Consider the following 21,230-nt stretch of genomic DNA (forward strand, 5'->3'; position numbering starts at 1 on the left):
AAGATAACAGAAATGAAATAATAGAACTGAAATTGAATTAAAGAATATATAAAAATAAGTATAATATATTTTTTAATTTATATTTATTTATTTAGTTCGTGTACTTATATTAAAAACCAAACCCGACACTAATAGTAACGTGTATTTTCCGTGTTCGTGTACTTTCGTGTTCGTGCACCGAATATTGCAAATCAAACCCAAACTTTTTGTGTCGTGTACCGAATTGTCAGGTCTAATCGGCATTTTGGGCTCTATCGCCTCTATTGCGACAACACAAGGATTAGGATTGGCCATGGCAATATGCTAACGTGTCATTTAATTTTCAAGGCCTGTGTTACACTTTTCTGTCCCATTTCTGTGATCTTGTTTAATTTTTTGTGATATACAAATATTTTGAATAAAGACCATTAAATTTTCAAAATTTATTTATATGTATCTATACTATACTATAATAAGCCAACATAAGTATAATTTGTAGTCCCATTTTTTCTTCACGTTTTTTGGTTTGGTCGTACTTTTTTTGGTCCTATTTTTTGATCTATCTTTAGATTACTACTAAAAATACGTGTCCTATTTTTATTTTAGCTTTTAAAGAAAGTCTCCGATCAAAATTCTATCTCTATAGATACAAACAAAAATAAGTACTCCCTTCGCACCTATGTGACTCTCCATCCCTACGTGACTCTCCATCCTTTCTAAGTTGTGGCTGTCAAGTAGCGCGGCACCAAAGCTAAACGCGTTTGTTTTGCAACTTGAAGCAAACCCAGTCGAAGCGAACGGTACTTCCTAGCATATTTTTTTCTTTTAATTTCTTTTAATAAAAATCAGCCTTAAAGTTTTACCATGAACAGAGATATACAACAACAACAATCATATGAGAAGAAGGCAAAGGCAGATCAGCGACAGACCCACTTGAGTGCTGAACAGCTCCGGAGATTCTTGGTTGAAGAGCAAGGTGAGCAAGGAGCCACACTGAGTGAGTGTGAGAGTATAGTTCAACAAGTTCTTGATAGGAGGCATCACATTGCTAGGTTCACAAGACATTCTTTGAGTCTTGACGACTTTCATCATTTTCTGTTTTCAACTGATCTTAATCCACCCATGTTGTCTAAGGTATGATTTAAGTACTTTGATTTCAATTTGTTTGGTTTTTGAGTTGGGATCTTGCTTAGTTGACCTTTTCCACTGTTTTGGGATTTATTTTAATTTGTTTGTTTTTTATCTTGGATTCTTGATTGGAATTGAGTTACGGATAAGTGGTAATTAGGAAATTGAATTTGATGATTAATCTTGGTGTGTGGCGAAATGGACAGACAGGAGATATTAGGAGTAAATTAGGACTAAATAGTATTGATGGTATCTGTTTATATGATTGATTAGACATCAAGATTGTTATTGCACTTAGGGGGATATATGGGGTATGTTTGGTGTGATTTAACTTATATTTTCGAGAAATTTTCTGGAATAGTTTAAGATTTTCTGGCATTAGACTAATAAGATTCAACTGTTTCCCCAAGGGGGTTGGTTTAGATATTAATCTTTTAACAATGATTAATGGAAATCTGAGGGCAGCATCACGTTGTTAGTACTCAAATTGTGTATATCTTGATTTAACAATACTGAATAGTAATTAGGTAAAATATTCAGCAAAAGAAAATTAGTAATTAGGCTGGCTCAGTTTTGAAATGAAGATATTCCGTAATGATTGTAACTTTGAATGTAACTATTTGATTTTTGTTTTTGTTAAGCCTTTTCTATTTGCATTTGGTAGTCAATAGGGAGGGAGGGAGGGAGGGAGGGAGAGAGAGAGAAATAGTTTCATGTTTTTTCAGCAGGTATGCTTTATCACAAACTTTACAGCTAACATGGACACTTATTCTATTTTTAGGTCAATCACGACATGACTGCACCACTGTCACATTATTTCATATACACCGGACATAATTCGTACTTGACCGAGAATCAGCTCAATAGTGATTGCAGTAATGTTCCAATCATAGAAGCACTTAAAAGAGGTGTGCGAGTTATAGAACTTGATTTATGGCTAGACTCAAACTCACGCAAGGGCGCTATACATGTTAAACATGGAGGGTGGGTAACCTAGATTAAGATTTTGCTTTATAGTTCTTTTGCAGCTTGATATGTATGTTTGAGTAAAATTGGCAGTATTCCTGCTATTTTTCGTTGAATTTGTGAATTTACTTAGAAGTTAGTTGTTTAGACAAGGCTAGAACTTCAGATACATTAAACATTATGTCAATTACTGATATGGCTTAATTACCTTCGTTGATCGTGTAAAGAATTGAAGAAATTTGAATTACTGATTAACACATTGATTAGTAGTGTTTCTCATTCAAAATAGGGTCGAGAAGGATGATTTATGTGCAGACTTTCGACTATTGAGGAAACCTTGAAAGTTCAGAATTTTTTGGAGTCTGAGGATTTTTGTTTTGTAAGAAAGTAAATCGGTTTGAGAAGCTGCAGTCTAGATGTATAATTGTTTGATTGATTCAAGTATGAGGCCAGTTTATATATATATTGATTATTTTCTGACCTCACATTCTCTTGCAGGCATGCTTAGAAGTGGATATAGTTGCATACGGAGGTATATATATTTTATATTTGGAGTAGAATTGTTGTTTTCAAATTAGAAGATATTTTATTAACTTTTATGCATAATTTAAATCAGTTATCTCTTTGTTTAGTTATAGGGAAACCATATCAATCTGGAAAATGAGTTTAAAAATTTGTAACACTCTTTTGTGCTAATTGTTTTTCTTGGATGTATGAGTAGGTTCAGGCCCTCACTCGGCTGTATTAGAGCACCAATATATCCATATTCATAAATGGTACTGCTTTTTGTTAATAACTATACCAAGTTAACTTGAAACTCGTGTATTCATTAAAGGATTGTTACATCCTTCACTAAATATGAGTTTTCTGGTTCTGCAGAAACCCTGGCCAGCAATCCCTCATATGCCAAAGATACTTCAGCCTTTGATGCTTTTATTTAAGCCTGTGTTTCAATTTTTAATGATGCTTTGGTTTCTTTGTGTTAAAATACCCGCTCCGGATGTTTTCATTGTACAGGTGAGTTTAATGTTGCAAGGTTTCAAATTTTGGAGTATCATACTGTGACATTAATATGGTCTTTTATTCTTCTTGGACATGTTCTGTTGATAATTTTACAATAATTTATATACTATCAAAGTATCTATCGTTAGACCTAAAATTAGCTTGATTTATTTGGTTTTTAAGTTTTAATTGTTGGTTTAGATACACTCACGAGCTTCTCGAATAATTACTTACGAAATTTGAGTTTGACGTATTAGAGTTACAGGATCCTACTGAAAGAGCAAATTTGATCGTGGAGCAAGCTGAGAAAATGGACTGCAAAAGATATTGTTGATGGCTCAACAAACTTAAATCTTGCATTTGTTGCAGAAATTTTAAAACTATCCATTTCTTTATCATCGGTATTGCAAGGTCTGTAATTTCTGTCATTATCAAGTGATTAGATTAGGATATATGTATGTATATTTTTAGTCAGTGTTTTATTGTCAAACAGGTTGTAAGCATACACATTTATGATCGGTTTCATCTTCATCTTGAATGATTGATTTTCATCAGCGATTGTATTCTATATAGTGATTTAGGCTGAATGAGTGCGATTTTGACAAGGCTTGATGATAGGCAAAAAAACAGGGACGTGGGTTGTGGGACAGTTAAATATATGCTTTTACTGCAAGATGTAACCGCTGTTTTCTCATGTTCCTGTGTAATATTATTTCAAGGGTGATAAGTGTTTGATAACATTCTATGCATTTCTGGAAATTTCGCAGGGAAAAGGTAATAATCCCGGCATCGAAGCCGTATATCTCTTTGATTGGAAATCAGAATGCAGCAAGACAAACAGTGATGGCTTAGGGTGACAAAGCTTCTGATATATCCAAGGATGGCACTGTTCTTGGCACCTACAGATCAGCTTCCATCACTGTCCTGTTCGATTACTTCTGAGCTGCTGGGATAACTTTTGAGGTACTTATCAGGCCCTTTCTTAGTAACTGAATTATACACATTTGGTTAGTATGTGATGTGATGTTTTTGCAGAACTCAGTAAACGCTGCTGTAGGTAGTACTGGAATGCTAGCAGTTGCATTGGGGATCGCTGGTGATACAGCCATGTTTTACGGAGTTAGAATTGTGGGTACGCAATACAAACTCTTAGATGACACTGGATCTCATTATTTTTACCAGAGTTATATTGAGTGAACCGTGGATTTCGTATTTGGTAAAGCAAGATCACTTTACAAGGTATGCTCCGAAAGTTCTGAAATCTACAGTTTATGACGAGGTTTAGCTCATTGATAAAATCCGGTGAATGTTTGCAACTGTTCACAAGAAAAAAAAAATTGTTTATACTTTATATCGTGCAGGAGAGACGACGGTAGTCCATTATCACTACTCACAAACTTTTTAAAGATGAATTGGGTCAAAATTCTCTAATAATAAAAGAAAATATGATCATCTATTTAACAGTCCTAGAGGCTTCACCCTCTCAAGGTTTAAGTCTTTATGTTTTGTAAATTTATTTTTACGGAAGATAATTATGCGCAGACTTGGTGTGTCTGGAGGTTCTGTCCAATCACTTTTTTAAAAAAACTTAAATTATTAGTCACCCACATCGTTGCATGTGTAACAGAAATAAGATCCATTCAGTTTTAATTTAGGGAAGTTGATTCCATGCTGTTTATTTTTTCTTAATGTGGGTGTACCACTCTTCCCTAAAAAGATGTAGAAAGGGAGTTATCAAGTCAGGTCTAGGTCTCCATTAAGAGATTATAACTGAGAAAAAAAAAGAATAGAATTTATAAATTTGTTCTGTATTGTCTGATTCGTAAGTGTGTTGTGGATCATTCGGCAATTTAATACAAGGGGAACAAAATTATGGAAGAGAAGTGTCACCTTGAGCTTGGTGAGGTGATTTATTTTTTCATTTATTTGTGTTGTCATGGATAGTTTCAGTTTTAGATTATATCTAGAATATGAATGTCGATATAGAAATGTCCTATATTTTTTCAGTTTAAATCTGTATATTGCAATTTGGCCTGGCTATGCAATAAAACTTCACCTAATCGAAAACGAAATTGAAAGACAGTTGTTTGTACCTTGAGAATATTTTTAATAGAACTTTTACATATCTATCTATATGTTTATTGTTAAGTATCTCATGTTAAGGTTAGTTGCGGTGGACCTTTTTGGATTAAAGCATCCTCCTATTTGGTTTTCAATTCGATATGTTATACTGACTTTCAGAGTTTTATTTAGTCACTGCCAATGTTGTAATTGTTTTGTAAGTATTGAATTCCTAAATATGTTTTAGAGTAAGCATAAAAAACTATACTATATACTTTTCCATAGGCATCTGTGGCTGTGTATCTCTTTCATCAAATGAAGGGTTTTCGGTTTATAAGCTGTGTTGCTATACATGCCTGTAGAGAAATAACAGACTGTTGTTTGACATTTTATGTCCCAAATAGTTGAGATATAATCATTTTATCTCTTTCATCTGTGGCTAGCTTTTAGTGCACCACCTGCTCACAATTAACAAAGGAATTTTAGGTGGCGGAAGTAGCAACTCCGGGGAATGTTAATGTTAAAATTTGTTTTTCGTTTCAGGTGCGTAAATTAGTTGTCTGTGTATAACTCTTACTATGTTACTATAAACCACTAAATGTTCCTTTTCCTTTTATTCTTTTGCGAAGTAACCTCCAACTGCTGCTACTGTGTTTATGTTCCTGCTACTATGTTTATATATATATATTCTTAAATGACTTTTTGTTGTGTCCGAGAGAATCAACTCCGAAGTCTTGACTACTAAAAATGCCTATAATAATAACAGACTGTTGTGTGACATTTTATGTCCCAAATAGTTGAGATACCAAAGTATTCTCAGGAATCTAATATAATGGAAGGCCTGGTGTTATTAATTGGTGGTTAGTTTTAAATATTTTGCCTAGATTATTTTATAAGGTCTTATATACCTATAACAGACTATGCTTGGGACAACCATGAACGACTTGCTCCTCTGGATTACATTGTAGCATTGTGGCAAAAGTAGTGCAGGGTCACCTAAAATTTCCCTCCCTCCCTGTCTGTTAGCTGAAGTGCCGTTTTCTATAATTTGAATCAATTGGTGATATAGGTCAAAATCATCAAATATGTCATAATGTTGGCATTTCATATAGATGTGTTGTCATTTGTTTGTCAGCAATATAGTTGTGCTATTTTTTAATATAACTCCTAGGTAATGTTTAAATTTAATGTTGCCCATTATAAAGAGTGTCATAATACTACACTTTTTTAATTTGTTTATAAAAAATGTAGGTGCAGAGTCCCTTATTCATTCGTCATCTTCACTCTACAACATGGCAATGGTGGATGAGGCCGTGTCGTAACAAAACCTGGCAAGCCTTAACAGTACAAAGACGGACCGGAAGATTTTGATCTGTGTAATCAGACTGTGATTGTCTATATCTATTGAAGATGAATCTTTTGATGGAGCCAATCTAATATTTCTTGATTGAAGGTGTTAACATTGAACCTGAGAGGAGAATGCTGGCTATTTAGGACTATAGTCCAGCAAAATTGTTTTTTGGTTCCAGAACAGGAGGTCTTGGTTGAAGACTAAGCAATTACAGGGAGACTAATATTCTCACAAGACATATATATTTTGAATTAGAATTTATGGAAATAAAAAATTGTTATCCATAATAAATAGTGAGCATCTAAAATATTTGTACAATATTAAAATAATTTATTTATTTGTCAAAATATCTTTGCTTTTTCTTTGTATCCTTATATCTTTATAATATCAATTTAATATTTAACATTATAATTTTTTGTGACCTTAAACAAAGTTATGACTTACAAGTTTTTAGTTAAATTAATTTAACTTTTGAGTTTTGGAATGTCAACCAACTATATACACATAGTTCTATCATTTAAGTATTATTGAATGGGCGATTAGGTGATATTGGTAATAAATTTTTATATAATAAAATATTAAGATTAAATTGTATATCTCAACAAAGATTTAATAAAATAATTTTATTTTATCTCAACAAATGTGTTAGTTCACCTGCACAAAGAGCTCTTGCTCCGGAGGTATCACCCTTATTATCGTAGCATTTTCCAATATTATCATATATTAATATTAAGAGAAAATTCACATATGGATAATAAAAACATTTTAATAACTAAAATCTTTAAATAAATAATTTTTTTTCCAATAACTAAATTTTTTAGCTCAATATTTTAATATAACTAAATTTTTTCCAATGCAAAAATATCATGTGCTATGCAATGAAATATGAAAAATATGAAGTAATATTAGTCAAAAACCACATTATCATATATTAATATTAAGAAAACATTCACATATAAAAAAAAATTGATTGTTTATACTAATATCTTATAATACAGAAAAATATTGTACAAGACAAATTTTTAAAAGGGAATATAACCAATCGACTAATATAATTTAATATCATTTTATTTAATTAATAAAAAACTCTAATAAAATGATATTAAACTTATAAATAATCAAATTAAAATTATATGGTCGCCGTGCTTCGCACGGGTTATAGGCTAGTATAATTAATAAATTCAGGGGAGAAAGGGTTTTATAAAGTAAATAAAGAAAGCACACTTCAATCTTTCGATTGATAATAGATTGCGGCGTTTTCTAGATTGCTTTCGATTTTCTGGGCACTCCGGAAGTAAGTGGGCTATCATGTTCGGTGTGCTAGTAGCCTGACCAGATTAGTTGAGCATATTAGTCGAAGTGCGCGCAAACGGATACGGACACCGGTTTAACACACTGGAAAAAAACGATTACCGTCACTAGTCAAGTCAAAAGTCTTCGTTTTTTTTATTTTTGCTGCAAGACCGAGTGGGGGAACAATAATTTAAAATGACATATAGAGGGGTGTATTGGATTGAGATTTTTAAGCATTTTTTTTTCATTCATGAAATTCGAGTGTATTCAATTGGAATTGTTTGAAATGTATTAAAATCTTTTAAGTATTCGAATGGGATTTTAAATTATGCTAAAAAATCTGGTAGTATTCAATTGAGATTTTAAATTATGTTTTAAAATCCGATGGTATTCAATTGAGATTGTTTAAAATCCATCAAAATCTGATGGTATTCAAATACTGATGGATTTTTTTGGATTTCACAAAATGATGGATTTTGTCGCATTTTTCAGTGTATTTTAAGTTTTTTGAAATCCCACTCAAATCAATGGGATTTTGAAGCATTGTGCTTAAATCCTATAACTCTACGACATTTTATCAAGAATCCGTCCAAAATCAAAATCACATATAATCTATTAAAATCCATAAACTAAAACAATCTATTAAAATCTCAATCGAATACACCCCGATAATATTTTCTGTAGGCAACCTTTTTTTTTTTAAAAAAAGGGGAGAAATTGAGTTTTAATATATATATATATATATATATATATATATATTAATTTTGAGAAATTAATATATATTAAGTTTTAGCATGTATTAATTTTGAAAAAATCATAACTAACGATGACATAAGAAGCGAGTATATAAAAACCGAGTCAACAAAAAAGAGGAGAAATTGAGGAGAAACAAGCAGAGAAGGCCGCCCCGATCAAATCAACAAAATGATGATATAATCATGCTAATTGCTCCGATCGAAATTACCTCAGATTTCCGACATACAGCTATCTACGTAGATATATAGATACAAAGATACATACATAATAAACGGAGGAGTTTTGGTATTTAGTAGATGGTCTGATGGGTGCTACGGGTTCTAAACTCGAGAAAGCTCTCGGCGACCACTTTCCTGAAGGCGAACGTTACTTTGGTCTTGAGAATTTTGGTAATACTTGCTATTGCAACTCTGTTCTTCAGGTATCTCTTCTTTTTTCCCCCTTTTTTGTCTGTTTCTTTCATTTTCTGATTTATTGCGTGAAATTGTGAAAAGGTGTTGGCTTAAGCATGCTTGTTTGTGGGTATTTGTTTGTTTGTTGAATCCTTGTGTTTTTGTCGATTTTTTGTGTTACAAATGAAACTTACTATGGAGGTTGGAGGATTATGTGGCGATAGGCAAATAGATTGGTAGGTTTGGTAATTGATTGTGAATCGGGACCCAGAATTATAGGATATTGTGATTATGGTATGATTTGATTTTCTGGTAATGGAATTTGTTGAGATGCTAATTAACAAAATTGTGTATATAGGGACGGAATGAGGAATAGGTAAGGGGCATGGGTATTATTCCTTTTGTTAGTTTGTGAGTAATAGGACAGCAGTGAACTTGTAGAGTTTTGATTCATAGGGTGATATTTATTTTGACTTTCATTTGCTGCTTACCAGCTGGAATCCTCTTAAAACGAGCTATTATATATTGATCTGGATGATTTTGGGACATCCTATTTATTCACATTATATTTGTCCTTGTTTATCTGCTGCTTTTTTGTATGTCTACCTTCCAATTACATCTCCTTGACTTGTGGATGTTACAATTTACAAAAGCTTCTTAGTTTTGTCATGTGGTGGAGGCTCACCAGTTCTGTATACAAGTTAATAGAGGCACATATGAAAGAACTTAGTATATGCTTTGTTTTTTCTTATCATAAAATTCAGTGCTCCTAATTAGTACTTTTTATCACTTACGATGAATTTGTCAATTCATTTTCAGGGTTTGAAGTGAAAATTGTCTTCTTTTTCTTAGTTTCGTAGTGAAAGGGGTACTCCATCATTTTCTCTTCTTATTTGTACTATATATAGTATAGAACCCCAGTTTCTGTGTGATTTCAATTTGGAAAAGATTCCTTCTCGTCTTCTCTGTTAGGAAGTCCAACATACCTCATTGTGAATATCTTAATCCTCATTTCTTAGTAAGCTCAAATGGGATTATGGAAGATTCTTGGTGCAAGCTACTAGCAATAGAGAGTTCACTTAGCTCTCTTTGCTTACATTTGGTGAAACTATAAGAGACATGTAGAAGGATGATGTACACAGAGGAATGAGATGATTTGAAAACAATATAGAAGACTTTCGATGCCATTCAGTTATGATAATATATCATCCTTCATTGTAGAAAATAATCTTTATATATCTTTGTTCAATTTAGTTTTTGATTTGCACTAGGAGAATAGTTTATGTTTAATATATATAAGAACTTCGGCTCCCAAGTCATTTAAAGTTCTCTTATATAGCTGAAATTGAATCCCAAAAGCTTATTTCCCTTCAGAAAAGAAATATTTATAATTATTTCTTCCATTTTTTTTCCATTGTGCACTTATATAGTTCTATTATATATGACAGGGATAGTGAATCTAAAAACATTTCTTTTCTAAATATGCCGTAATAGTTGATGATATCTGAATTGGACAAGGGAGTTAAGCTTGAGATTGTGAAAGTAAATGGTTACATTAATAATTTACAAATGTGTCCGTCCTCGATATGTCTTACTGTGTTGCCAGTTTAATGCTTCTGTTGCTAGTTCCGTAGATTGAATATTAAATTAGCTTTAGCATGAGCATAGATATTACATGGTCTTAACTCTTAACGATTTATTCTACACTTTATAATATTCTTTTGTGTGGTACCCTGATTGAAAAATTAAATCAGTTACAGCATCAGCAATTATGTGGAATACTTGGTTTTCGTTACACTTCTATTTTCTTTATAATTTCTCTTATTTTAAGACAAATTAAATCAGTTCCAGCATCAGCATTGGTGTTATGGAGTACCTGGTTTTCTTTGCACTTCTATCTTCTTTATAATTTCTCTTATTTTAAGACCTTATTTCTATTTAAGGAGTACCTGATGTGTGATGTCATAATATATTATGGCCATATCTTTCAGGCGTTGTACTTCTGTGTCCCATTTCGTGATCAGCTGCTAGAGTATTATGCAAATAACAAAAGTTCAAGTGATGCAGAAGAAAACCTCCTAACTTGTTTGGCAGAATTATTTTCGCAGGTAAATTGAGCAGAAAATGAGTAATTTGTTTTTTGGTTTAATTTAAAGTGTTTTTCCTTTTTGTGCTGTGTTTATTCTATATGCATCATATCTTTGAGTTTGATGTATTGTTTTTGTTTTCTTTAGGTTTCTTGTCCTCTGTTAAGTATAATAAAGTTCCTTAGTCTCTGTAGTTTAAATTTTCCAATTTTGTAGTTTCCTAGCGGAGGAAAATTCCATATATAAGCATCATGAGTTTCTGAATTGGTCATGACTGGTTCCACCAAGTATTAATATAAACTCGTAGTAGAACTATGTGCAATGTCTGTCTATTCAGGCCTCATTTTGCTGTCGTAGGTCGACATGACTTGGGGTTGGTTTTTGACATCTGAGCCTATCCTTCATCTTTGAAGTGGACACTTCACAGTTTAGCAATCCAGATTGAAATTAAAATCTAAGGCTACTGCACTTATTTATTCGGAGCAAAACCTATGGAGGACTTTAATAACTTGTCAATGTGCTATGAATTAGTATATGTCCTTGGCAGGCTCATTTGTAATAGACACTTTTTTTCATTCAGAATAATGAATATGAAATAAGCATGTGTTTCACATTCATCCCACTGACGCCAGTGTCCAATTTTGAATACATATCTGAGAATATTATTATTTTTGAAATTGGTAATCGGACACTGGGATCTGTACCTTGTTCGCACTCCGCACTAGAGTCCACACAACTAAGTTTGCAGTCTATCAAATTTGATATAGAAGAAGTTACTTTTCCCGTCCTTTTTGGTTATTGCACTTACAGTTAATGTAAGAGTTGTACACTGTCTTGTTCACTCAAGCTAACAACTAAAGACGTCATTTCTGGCATTTTAGATGAAAATTATGATGTTTTTCTGACTGATGGCCATAGAAATGTGTAATCTAATACCTGTTGTTTCTGTATTTAGATAGGCTCTCAGAAGAAGAAAACAGGTGTAATTGCTCCGAAACGCTTTGTTCAGAGAGTGAAGAAACAAAATGAACTTTTTCGGGGATATGCACATCAGGTATGGTATTGCCTATTGAGGACTTGTATATGTAGACCTGTTTGTTTTATTAATTCTGTCCCTCTTATTGAGACAATATACTAATAGTGACCTGATTCTCGTTGACATTTTATAGTTCTTTTTTGCATGTTTGAATCATATATTATTAGTGCAAATGCAGTTTAGATGTTGGAATTAGATTTCCTTATATTTGAAGGTTGTTATTATTAGTGATGTTGACATACTCAAATGTAAAATAAACTCATTTCTTCTTCCATTTGCTGGAAGCCTCATTTTGTTTATATTGCTTATTGCATATGCATTAGCCATTGTAGTAGTGTAATGAGCAGTGTAGGATTTTACGTCTACTTTAGTCTAGTAAGTGTGGTTCTTCATGCACTCATGCTGTTGCAGTAATAATCTGAATCAACATTTTCTGTTCCTGTAGCTCTGTTCATCCGGTTGCAGCTACTTATAACCTGTGACTCATGTTGCTTAGTTCAATTGCTACTATTGTATATTTTTGTGTGTAGGATGCACATGAGTTTTTGAACTTCCTGTTGAATGAACTGGTCGATATTGTGGAGAAAGAGCACCAGGCAGCAAAAGATCCTTTAGGAACTTCACCTCCTGATAAGATTGCAAACGGGGTAAAGACTTCTCAGGCCAATGGCGTGAAGAAGGAACCATTAGTTACCTGGGTTCATGAGAACTTTCAGGTGAGTTGTATCTAGATTGTTGCATATGGGGATCATTTGAATCTGTTTGTCTAGTTTTATTTGCACCCACTGCAGTATCATGTAATATGTGCATGACGTTTTGATGACTTGGTATATATATCTACTTGATTGTGCTAGATTTTTTTTGAAAGAAGTATATGATGATCTCCCAACTTAAATACCTGCATTGTGTTATTTTTGTACCTTGTGGATTACCCTGTAGAGGCATATTTCAAGCAATGTATGTAAAGTTCATGTTTTATTTGGGGAAATGACCATTACATATGCCCTGTTTGACCAGGTAAGTGCTTATTTCAGATAGAGTCCTTATAGTTACCCCTGTCTTTTGCAATTAAGTGTTTGTATTAAGCACTCTATTAAACATTTTTAACATTTTTTGTTGAGTTGTCAGTTTGTACTGTGTTGGCATTCAGTTGGATTTATCTGAGTTTCATCTATTGTATTATCTCTGCTGTAGTCTGTTGTACTTGGCTGTATACCGTCAGGAAGTAATGTGATTCCTGTTCTGCCGGGTTGTGGCCATAGACATTGTTGTTTTCATTTTGTTTAATGTATTAATCATTCAAGAAAAGATGTATATGTTCAACCAAAATAAGTAAATCCAAACAGGCTTAATATAAATCATATTCTTATCTTTCAAAAAGGTATACCATATCTATTATTTGGTACATCCTATCTTTCATTGTATGATAGTGTTGCGACTTGATGCATGTTAGTACTAAATGATGTTAGTAATTGACATTCTTGAGATATATGCATGAAGCCTAATATGACTATCTATTTTGTAAAAAGGCAACCTTTCTGTGGACAATTTTGTCATCTTTTTTTACAAGATCATTTCAATGCAGGGGATACTTACTAATGAGACTAGGTGCTTAAGGTGCGAGACAGTAACAGCAAGGGACGAAACTTTTCTAGATCTGAGCCTTGATATAGAACAGAACAGTTCTATTACCAGCTGCTTGAAAAATTTTAGTTCTACCGAGACTTTGAATGCTGAAGATAAATTCTTCTGTGACAAGTGCTGCAGGTATCTGTTTGATCTCGTCTTTGCCTTTGAACTTCTGGGACTATCATATGATATTGGGAATATTTACATGTTTTCTGGAATTGCAGTTTACAAGAAGCACAGAAGAGAATGAAGATAAAGAAAACACCCCAGATTCTGGTTATCCATTTGAAGCGTTTTAAATACATGGAACAGCTTGGTCGGTATAAGAAGTTGTCATACCGTGTTGTGTTCCCGTTAGAGCTGAAATTGAACAATACAGTGGAAAACTCGGACTCTGAATACTCTCTGTTTGCCGTCGTCGTTCATGTTGGGAGTGGACCCAACCACGGGCATTATGTTAGCCTGGTGAAAAGCCATAACCATTGGTTGTTCTTTGACGATGAGAACGTAGAGATGGTTGATGAATCTGCAGTACAAACTTCCTTTGGATCTGCACAGGAGTATTCAAGCAACACGGACCATGGATACATCCTTTTTTATGAGCGAGCTCCCAGCAACGGCTTAATTAAAAACGTGTAGTCAAGTTTTATGTCAACATTCTGGATGCAGGCAGCGGTCATTCATTTGGGTGAGCTCCCTCTATAATTGCATCTTTGGTTCTTCTACAGCATGTATGGCCATTGTAGCCGGCACAATGAGAAAGTTAAGTTTGAGACGTTTTACATGTACAGTTGTTAACGGTCTCTTTTTGCTGCTTAGAGCAACTCCAAGGCATTAGACCTCTTAGGTAAAAGTGTTTATGTGGCAACTACATGGCATCTATGTGGCACATTTTAGACAATAGGTAAAAATTCTACACTCCAACCATGACCCCTTAGCAAAAAAATATAGATAACTAAAATTAGGGTTGCTACATTTGTAAAACATCTAAACTATTATGTATAATTTTAGATAATATAATTATACATAATACTATTGGAGTGAAACTAGAACCTCTTAGCTATGATTTTAGATGATTATTTATATATCATATTATAGCTAACAAATATAAATAAGACCCTTGGAGATGCTCTTATAACATGAATAAAAGGACTGTAAATGATAACCAACTGAAGTTATTAATAACTATAACTTGTAACAGAAATGCAACCTGTTTGCACTCAGTTTTGCTTTTATTGGTATAGGATAATTTTTGTTTTTGTTTTGCTACAAATTATCCAGCGCCAGTTTAGCACCAAGTTCAAGAATGAATCAAAAATTGTACGAAATGTCCAACTTATTCACCGTCTCAATTTTTTCTAAAATGCCTCACTTATTCACCGTCTATTTTTATCTAAATATATATTTGGAATTTTTTTGGATGTTCTAGCGTTTTTTGGATTCTATGGTATAGGAATAGTCACAAGCACTTGAAGGGTGTTAATCGAAACTGAAATTCATTAAAAACCTCTGCCGAATATCGAACCGAATTGATTTTGATTTTATAACCGAACCGAAATTTAATATTCTATAGATGCCGAAAACCGAATTTTAAATCAAAAATTTTAAAAAATATGAAAATCGTTTAAAATAAAACAACAAATTAATTGGGATCATTTATTTATTACAACAACAAATTAATTGAGATCATTTATTTATTACAAGTCACAACTGCAGTGAGTCGTTGAGTTACCAATTCACTTGCATTCCAGATTAATAAAAACAGAAGTCTCAGCCAATCCTGGAAATGGTTCTGGTGGTTCTTTGTCTGCTGGTCGTGGTTTAATACGTTACATGTACATCATATATGTATACTATATATATTATCAACTAACATATTAAAATTTAAATAAAATATATAAAAATTCGGTTAACCATTCGGTTTTCGGTTAACTGCGGTTAAAAAACCGAAAAACCGAATAACAAAAAACATAAATTTGGCTTTCGAAACCAAACCGAAATATAAATATCGGTTAATTGAACTTAAATCATGAGATATTGACATGCGCCCCTTGTTGTATGCGCGTGGTTAGTCCTTGTGCATGCCTCAAGATCTGGGCTCATAGCCTCGTACCACACTTATTACTTGTTAGAGGAAGCCGTGATACGGTTCCATCATTGAATTGCTGCCTTGCCTTTTCCATGCCAAATGTTAAACATGCGAATCTATGTGTTGGTTTATCACAACCCCAGGCAATGCACGTCCGCACTTTACAAACTCATGGTTTATTTTGTGTTGGTGTTGAGCTAGGCACTTAAAAAAAGGGTTGCTGTAATAAAAAGGTTAGACTGCCTGAGTAAACCTGATGCTTGTAATTTTTGTACAAGTTGGTAAAAGATGATGAGCCATTTTTAAGTCTATTGCTTGTGATTTCATAACAGATTAACGGATCATAACATTACATGTTAATGATGCATCTAATTCTGAACAGAGGTTCTTTAAATCATTTTATACAAATAAAACACTTTCTCAACTAAGTAACAACTAGTTTTCTGTGTTGATGGTTGAGGACAAAAACTTACCATGAGGCATTCATGTCACTTTCAGACCAATAGCACACTACAATTACTTTTAGCTTCAATTATTTACTGGACCATTTAGGCACCATATGGAACTCTTAATCCGACTCAGATTCGCCAAGATGGGAGTTTTGGCAAACAGAACAATGTATCTAGTTTTCGGTTTCCTGTTACTTGCAGGTTAGCAAGTAGCTCGTATAATTTCAGACAGACCGGAATTAGTATCATGCTTCACTGACTAGCCTGATTAACTATAATTGCGTATTTTGTTGCTTGAAACAGGATTTCAAACCGAAGCATTGTCCTACAACGACTCTGCAAGCATAAAGGTTTGCAAATTAATGATTCAGATATATCAATAAATGGTTAACCAGTTCAGTTGTTCTTTGTTTTCTATGTTATGTGTATCTGCAACTAGTTTAACCCTGATTTCTTGATGTTGGTCATTTGTATTTGTGTTGATTTAGTGTCTAGAAAATCCGTATAGACCTCAGTATTCGGGAGGAATACTTAGGAATCCAAAATTTGATAGGGGACTGGAAGGATGGAGTGTACTGGGAATGGGGACAATTGGTTCCGGAAGATCTACCACTGGCAACAAATTCATTGCGGCATACAACAGAAGGTCGCCAAACGACAGCTTTACACAAGGGCTATACTTGCAAAAAGACATCTATTACATATTTTCAGGTATGTCAATTATGTGATAATCTTGTTATGCATTTTTTCCTTTAGTAAGGGTTCTGACAGAACTCCGGGAAGTTTCTAGCTTGGGTGCAGATAACTGAAGGCGATGAGGCGGTTGTTGCTGCAATCTCATATTCAAGAAACAGTAGAAAGATCATAGGTTCAGTAATACCTCAAACTGGCTGCTGGTCCATGATGAAGGGAGGTTTTGTGCTTGATATTAGTACACCAGCTGAGCTTTACTTTGAGGTCAGCTATGAATAACATCTTTTGCTAGAACTTTCAACATAAGACAGATCACAGACATCTACCACGAAAGGCTTAAATGCTGAGGAACATATTAATCAAGATCGCTCATGAATTTGATCTTTTTTGACAGACGAACAACACGAATACAGAGTTATGGGTGGACAGTGTTTCTCTCCAGCCCTTCACTAAAAACCAATGGAGAAAGCATCAGTTGAAGAAAACAAATCAGGTTACTTTCTGTCTCTTTGTTACTTAATTCTCCTCTGCATTAGTCTATAATCTACATGTTGGAAACAACGATTTGCAGCTGAGGAAAAGTAAATTAAGGCTGCATGTATTCAACAAAGACGGATTGAATATCCAAGGCGCGCATATCATCCTCAACCAAATGAAGCCTGCTTTCCACCTTGGTTGTGGCATTGCCCTCACTATTTTAGATAACAAGGACTACCAAAAATGGTTCAGTTCACGGTTCACTGCAATGACATTTGACAATGAAATGAAGTGGTACTTCACTGAGCAGACACAAGGAGAGGAGAACTACACCATTTCAGATGCCATGTTTGAATTTGCAGAGCAAAATGGTATATCTGTAAGAGGACACAACATATTGTGGGATAACATTGAACAAAACCCCAAATGGGTACAACCATTATCTGGCAGAGACCTGGTGCATTACTCTATCCAAAGGATGGGTTCTGTTATGTCGCGCTATTCAGGCAGAGTCATAGGGTGGGATGTTCTAAATGAAAATCTACACTTCAACTTCTTTGAAGACAACATAGGACCAAATGCATCAGCAGTGTTCTACAAGATTGCACAAGCCTTAGATCCTGAAACGCATAGGTTCCTGAATGAGTACAACACTCTGGAATATCCGGAAGATCTGGCATCAATACCATCAAAGTACATAAAAAAGGTTCAGGAAATCAGATCTTTTCCAGGAAATGAAGACATGGTTGTAGCAATCGGATTACAAGGCCATTTCCAGAGGCCAAACATCCCATACATTCGCGCATGCCTAGACACTCTTGGCGCAATGAACATGCCTATATGGCTGACAGAGCTAACAGTTGATCAAAAACAACCAAATCAAGCAAGTTTCCCTCTCTGTCTCTTTTCTTGCAGAGTTCTCTATACTCCCTCTATTCCAAAATAATAGTCATTTTGACTTTCTGCGCGTAATTTGAGGCATAAAAGAACATACTTCTACACATTATTTTTGAAAATTTTCTTTTTCTCAAAAAAGCTTAACATCTCTATTTTTATTTAGAAAAGAAAAACTAAAAAATAATATGATACGTTTTTTTCCACCTCAAAATACGTGCAAAAAGTTAAAGCGACTGTTATTTTAGAACAGAGGGAGTATTGTATTTATTAAGAATTCTGAGACGACTTTTGTTGAAAACAGGCTGAGTACTTGGAAGAGATCATGCGAGAGGTGTACTCCCACCGTGCAGTTGAGGGCATGATTGTTTGGTCTGGTTGGAAGCCAACAGGATGCAGAGAGATGTGTCTGACAGACAACCAGTTCAAGAATCTGCCCGCTGGAGATGTGGTAGACAAGCTGATCAACGAGTGGAGAACGAAAAAGCTGGAGGGAGTCACTGATGAGAATGGAGTGTTTCAGTGTCAGATCGTGAAGGGGTTGTATAATGTGACAATAGAACATCCAAAGACTGGTGAAATCATACAAAGGGAAATCAGTGTTACAAGGAAGAACACTGAGGACATATTTGTCCTACTGTAAGACAGTCCAGTTTTATCCAGTGTTCTAAAAATCGCCGAGTCGGCCGAGTACTCATTCCGAGTACTCGTTTTTAACCCCTCGTCCGATCCGAGTTCCGAGTAATCGGGTTCAAAACCGATTTATTAAAAAATCGGTCAAACTTCGGTTTGACTCCGAGTACTCGAGGTCATATCCGAGTTTGACTTATCAATTTTTTATTGTTTTATTTGAAAATTATTTCAAAAGAGACTAAACGTAAATTTATGTATGTTTTGATCTTTTTTTGGTAAAGTATTGACATTAATTAGAAAGTATATGTGTTTTATGATTAAAATTTGTGAAGGATTATTATGTCAAAAACTATCAAACAATTAACTTATATTTGAACTTCATTATTTCAAGTGTTTTATTAAAATATTAATATTATTAGATAGTTTTATTATTAATCAGTATATAACTATATATGAGAGAAAAAAATTAATTAAAAAAAATACCCGATTAGTTATCCGATTACTCATTCCGAGTACTCACCCGAGTTCCGAGTACTCATTTTTCCGGAACCAAACCGAGTTGGACCGAGTTCCGATTTTTACAACCTTGGTTTTATCAAAGTTATAAAATCGAATTTTCTATGGTGAGAATTCTAACTTTTGATTGGTGGATGGATAATAAATGTAAATGGTCCCCCTCCCATGAGCACACTAGAAAAACCGTTATAAAATCTCACCTCATTAGTGGTTGTGAGTTTCGATATGTCAGTAATATAATAAAGGTGTTTTTTCACAAATACCAAAGCTTAAAAAGTTTTTGCTACTGTATTTTTTTTTAAATTTGCAAAATATAATAAAAAATTGAAAAAAATACTTTTTTTTTTGAAAAAAATTGTGAAATAAGAAAGATGCATTTGCAAACATATCTGCAACTGCTAGCAAATATATCTGCAACCACAAATGAATTTTTGAAAAAATTTATTAAAAATTACGTTTAATTACATAATAAATTACAAGTAGTCGTAAATGTCGAAAGATGAGGGCCTGCGAGACCAATACTCATATCACAAACATAACCAAAAAATTCAATTAAAATCAGATCAAAAATCAACAAAATACTAGTATCTAAAAAAAATATACTACTCCGTCCCACCCAATTCTTTATATTGGGTTTGGGCACTGAGGTTAAAAATTATGTATAATGGAGTGGAAAAAAGAAAGAAATGTTGGTGAAGTGGGGAGTCTGATTGATTTTTAATACTCCCTCTATCTCTCTTTAGTTGTCACATTTCTATTTTTTTGTTCAAATTGACTAAATTTTGACCAAAGATTATAAGTCACTCACTGATTATTTTAAAAAACTGAAAATTACATCTTAAAATAGATTAAAAGTTATTTCCGGTGATATATTATTTTTATTTTGTCAATCGATAAAATATTAATAAATTTCAGTCAAATTTTGATCAATGTGATCGGCACAAAACCAAATGTGACCACTAAAAAAGGACGGGGGAATATATATAAAAGAGAGATAGTGGGGTAAACGTGGTGCGAAAAGGAAGAATAAGTGGGAAAATGGCGGACCCATTAACTATTTTAGAATAGTTTTGTAATGTAAAAAATTGAGTGGAACATCTGAAAGCTGAAACTGTAAAGCATCTGGTGGGACGGAGAATTATTATATATTTGTCCACAATTTTTTTTTAACGTAAGAATTGACGGCCGCTACACTCTGAATGCGCACCGGTAAACTTTTATCCAGTGCAAACCACGTGAACCAAAATAAATACAAGTCATCTTTTTTAACCAACGGGCTGTCCACAATTCTTAAACCAATCATAAATGTAAAACACGTTAACCCTATAGTTTAGGCACTTCAAATCTAAAATTAGCAGCCCACGAGCTAGCCACGTTCAGCCAACAAGACGGACCCACGTAGCAGATCCGTGATCTGTTCCCCCACTAAACTTGGAGAACAAGGCACTTTTTATAGAGTAAAAATGTCTCTAAAGAGAAAGTGGTGTTTTATCGGAATTAGATGAATCAGATGCTACTGGATCATAATTTTTTTTCTTCCTCGCTAATAATTTACCGTTTAAATTCTACTCCCTCCGTCCCTTTGATTTGTATACGTTTGGATTGGACACGGAGACTAACAAAAGTGTAGTACTAATATAAAGTGAGAGGAAAGAGAAAGAAAAATGGTAAAATGGTGGGACCCATCAATATATAATTGATAGATTTGTAAAAGTGGATGAAAGTAGTGGGTGGTTGTGATTTTTATATTATATAAGGTTAGCATTTTGGGAAAGTTTTGAAATGTATAAAATTGAGTG

At 33.7% G+C, this 21,230-nt stretch overlaps 3 protein-coding genes across 24 annotated transcripts; all 3 read left to right on the top strand.

The window, feature by feature from the left end:
• The first annotated feature begins 614 nt into the window (after positions 1-614).
• On the top strand, positions 615-6,855 carry LOC108227616 (phosphoinositide phospholipase C 2-like). 22 transcript variants are annotated; one of them, XR_010284381.1, is made up of 10 exons: positions 620-779; positions 852-1,113; positions 2,572-2,605; positions 2,795-2,849; positions 2,953-3,090; positions 3,341-3,486; positions 3,843-4,038; positions 4,111-4,314; positions 5,580-5,679; positions 6,388-6,855. XR_010284381.1 is itself a non-coding variant. In XM_064079313.1 (9 exons), exons 2-5 carry the CDS (start codon positions 1,102-1,104, stop codon positions 2,844-2,846), a joined length of 225 nt encoding a protein of 74 aa, XP_063935383.1. In that variant the 5' UTR covers positions 615-779; positions 852-1,101; the 3' UTR covers positions 2,847-2,849; positions 2,953-3,090; positions 3,341-3,486; positions 3,843-4,038; positions 4,111-6,855. The 22 variants fall into 22 exon arrangements, 1 of the variants encoding a protein (XP_063935383.1); XR_010284389.1 differs by having other exon boundaries at positions 4,111-4,207; XM_064079313.1 differs by adding an exon at positions 1,889-2,015 and having other exon boundaries at positions 615-779; positions 4,111-6,855.
• A 1,756-nt stretch (positions 6,856-8,611) lies between these two features.
• Positions 8,612-14,604, top strand: LOC108193062 (ubiquitin carboxyl-terminal hydrolase 4-like). The gene is made up of 6 exons (XM_017359635.2): positions 8,612-8,957; positions 10,920-11,036; positions 11,971-12,069; positions 12,582-12,767; positions 13,637-13,818; positions 13,905-14,604. Exons 1-6 carry the CDS (start codon positions 8,841-8,843, stop codon positions 14,317-14,319), a joined length of 1,116 nt encoding a protein of 371 aa, XP_017215124.1. The 5' UTR covers positions 8,612-8,840; the 3' UTR covers positions 14,320-14,604.
• Positions 14,605-16,210: 1,606 nt separating this feature from the next.
• On the top strand, positions 16,211-19,054 carry LOC108226605 (endo-1,4-beta-xylanase 5-like). The gene is made up of 7 exons (XM_017401592.2): positions 16,211-16,419; positions 16,522-16,568; positions 16,707-16,929; positions 17,009-17,175; positions 17,306-17,404; positions 17,483-18,271; positions 18,587-19,054. The coding sequence occupies exons 1-7, from the start codon at positions 16,329-16,331 to the stop codon at positions 18,923-18,925; spliced, it is 1,755 nt and encodes a 584-aa protein (XP_017257081.1). The 5' UTR covers positions 16,211-16,328; the 3' UTR covers positions 18,926-19,054.
• Positions 19,055-21,230: the final 2,176 nt, after the last annotated feature.

Source organism: Daucus carota, chromosome 6 (assembly GCF_001625215.2).
Source record: "Daucus carota subsp. sativus chromosome 6, DH1 v3.0, whole genome shotgun sequence".
Taxonomy (NCBI): domain Eukaryota; kingdom Viridiplantae; phylum Streptophyta; class Magnoliopsida; order Apiales; family Apiaceae; genus Daucus; species Daucus carota.

Coding starts and splice junctions, on each gene's coding strand:
- LOC108227616 (XM_064079313.1), top strand. Junction 2,016..2,571: donor CATAGAAGCACTTAAAAGAG/GTGTGCGAGTTA, acceptor ATTCTCTTGCAG/GCATGCTTAGAAGTGGATAT. Junction 2,606..2,794: donor GGATATAGTTGCATACGGAG/GTATATATATTT, acceptor ATGTATGAGTAG/GTTCAGGCCCTCACTCGGCT.
- LOC108193062 (XM_017359635.2), top strand. CDS start 8,841: ATGGGTGCTACGGGTTCTAAACTCGAGAAAGCTCTCGGCGACCACTTT. Junction 12,070..12,581: donor TTCGGGGATATGCACATCAG/GTATGGTATTGC, acceptor TTTTGTGTGTAG/GATGCACATGAGTTTTTGAA. Junction 12,768..13,636: donor GGGTTCATGAGAACTTTCAG/GTGAGTTGTATC, acceptor ATTTCAATGCAG/GGGATACTTACTAATGAGAC.
- LOC108226605 (XM_017401592.2), top strand. CDS start 16,329: ATGGAACTCTTAATCCGACTCAGATTCGCCAAGATGGGAGTTTTGGCA. Junction 16,569..16,706: donor ACGACTCTGCAAGCATAAAG/GTTTGCAAATTA, acceptor GTGTTGATTTAG/TGTCTAGAAAATCCGTATAG. Junction 17,405..17,482: donor AGTTGAAGAAAACAAATCAG/GTTACTTTCTGT, acceptor AACGATTTGCAG/CTGAGGAAAAGTAAATTAAG.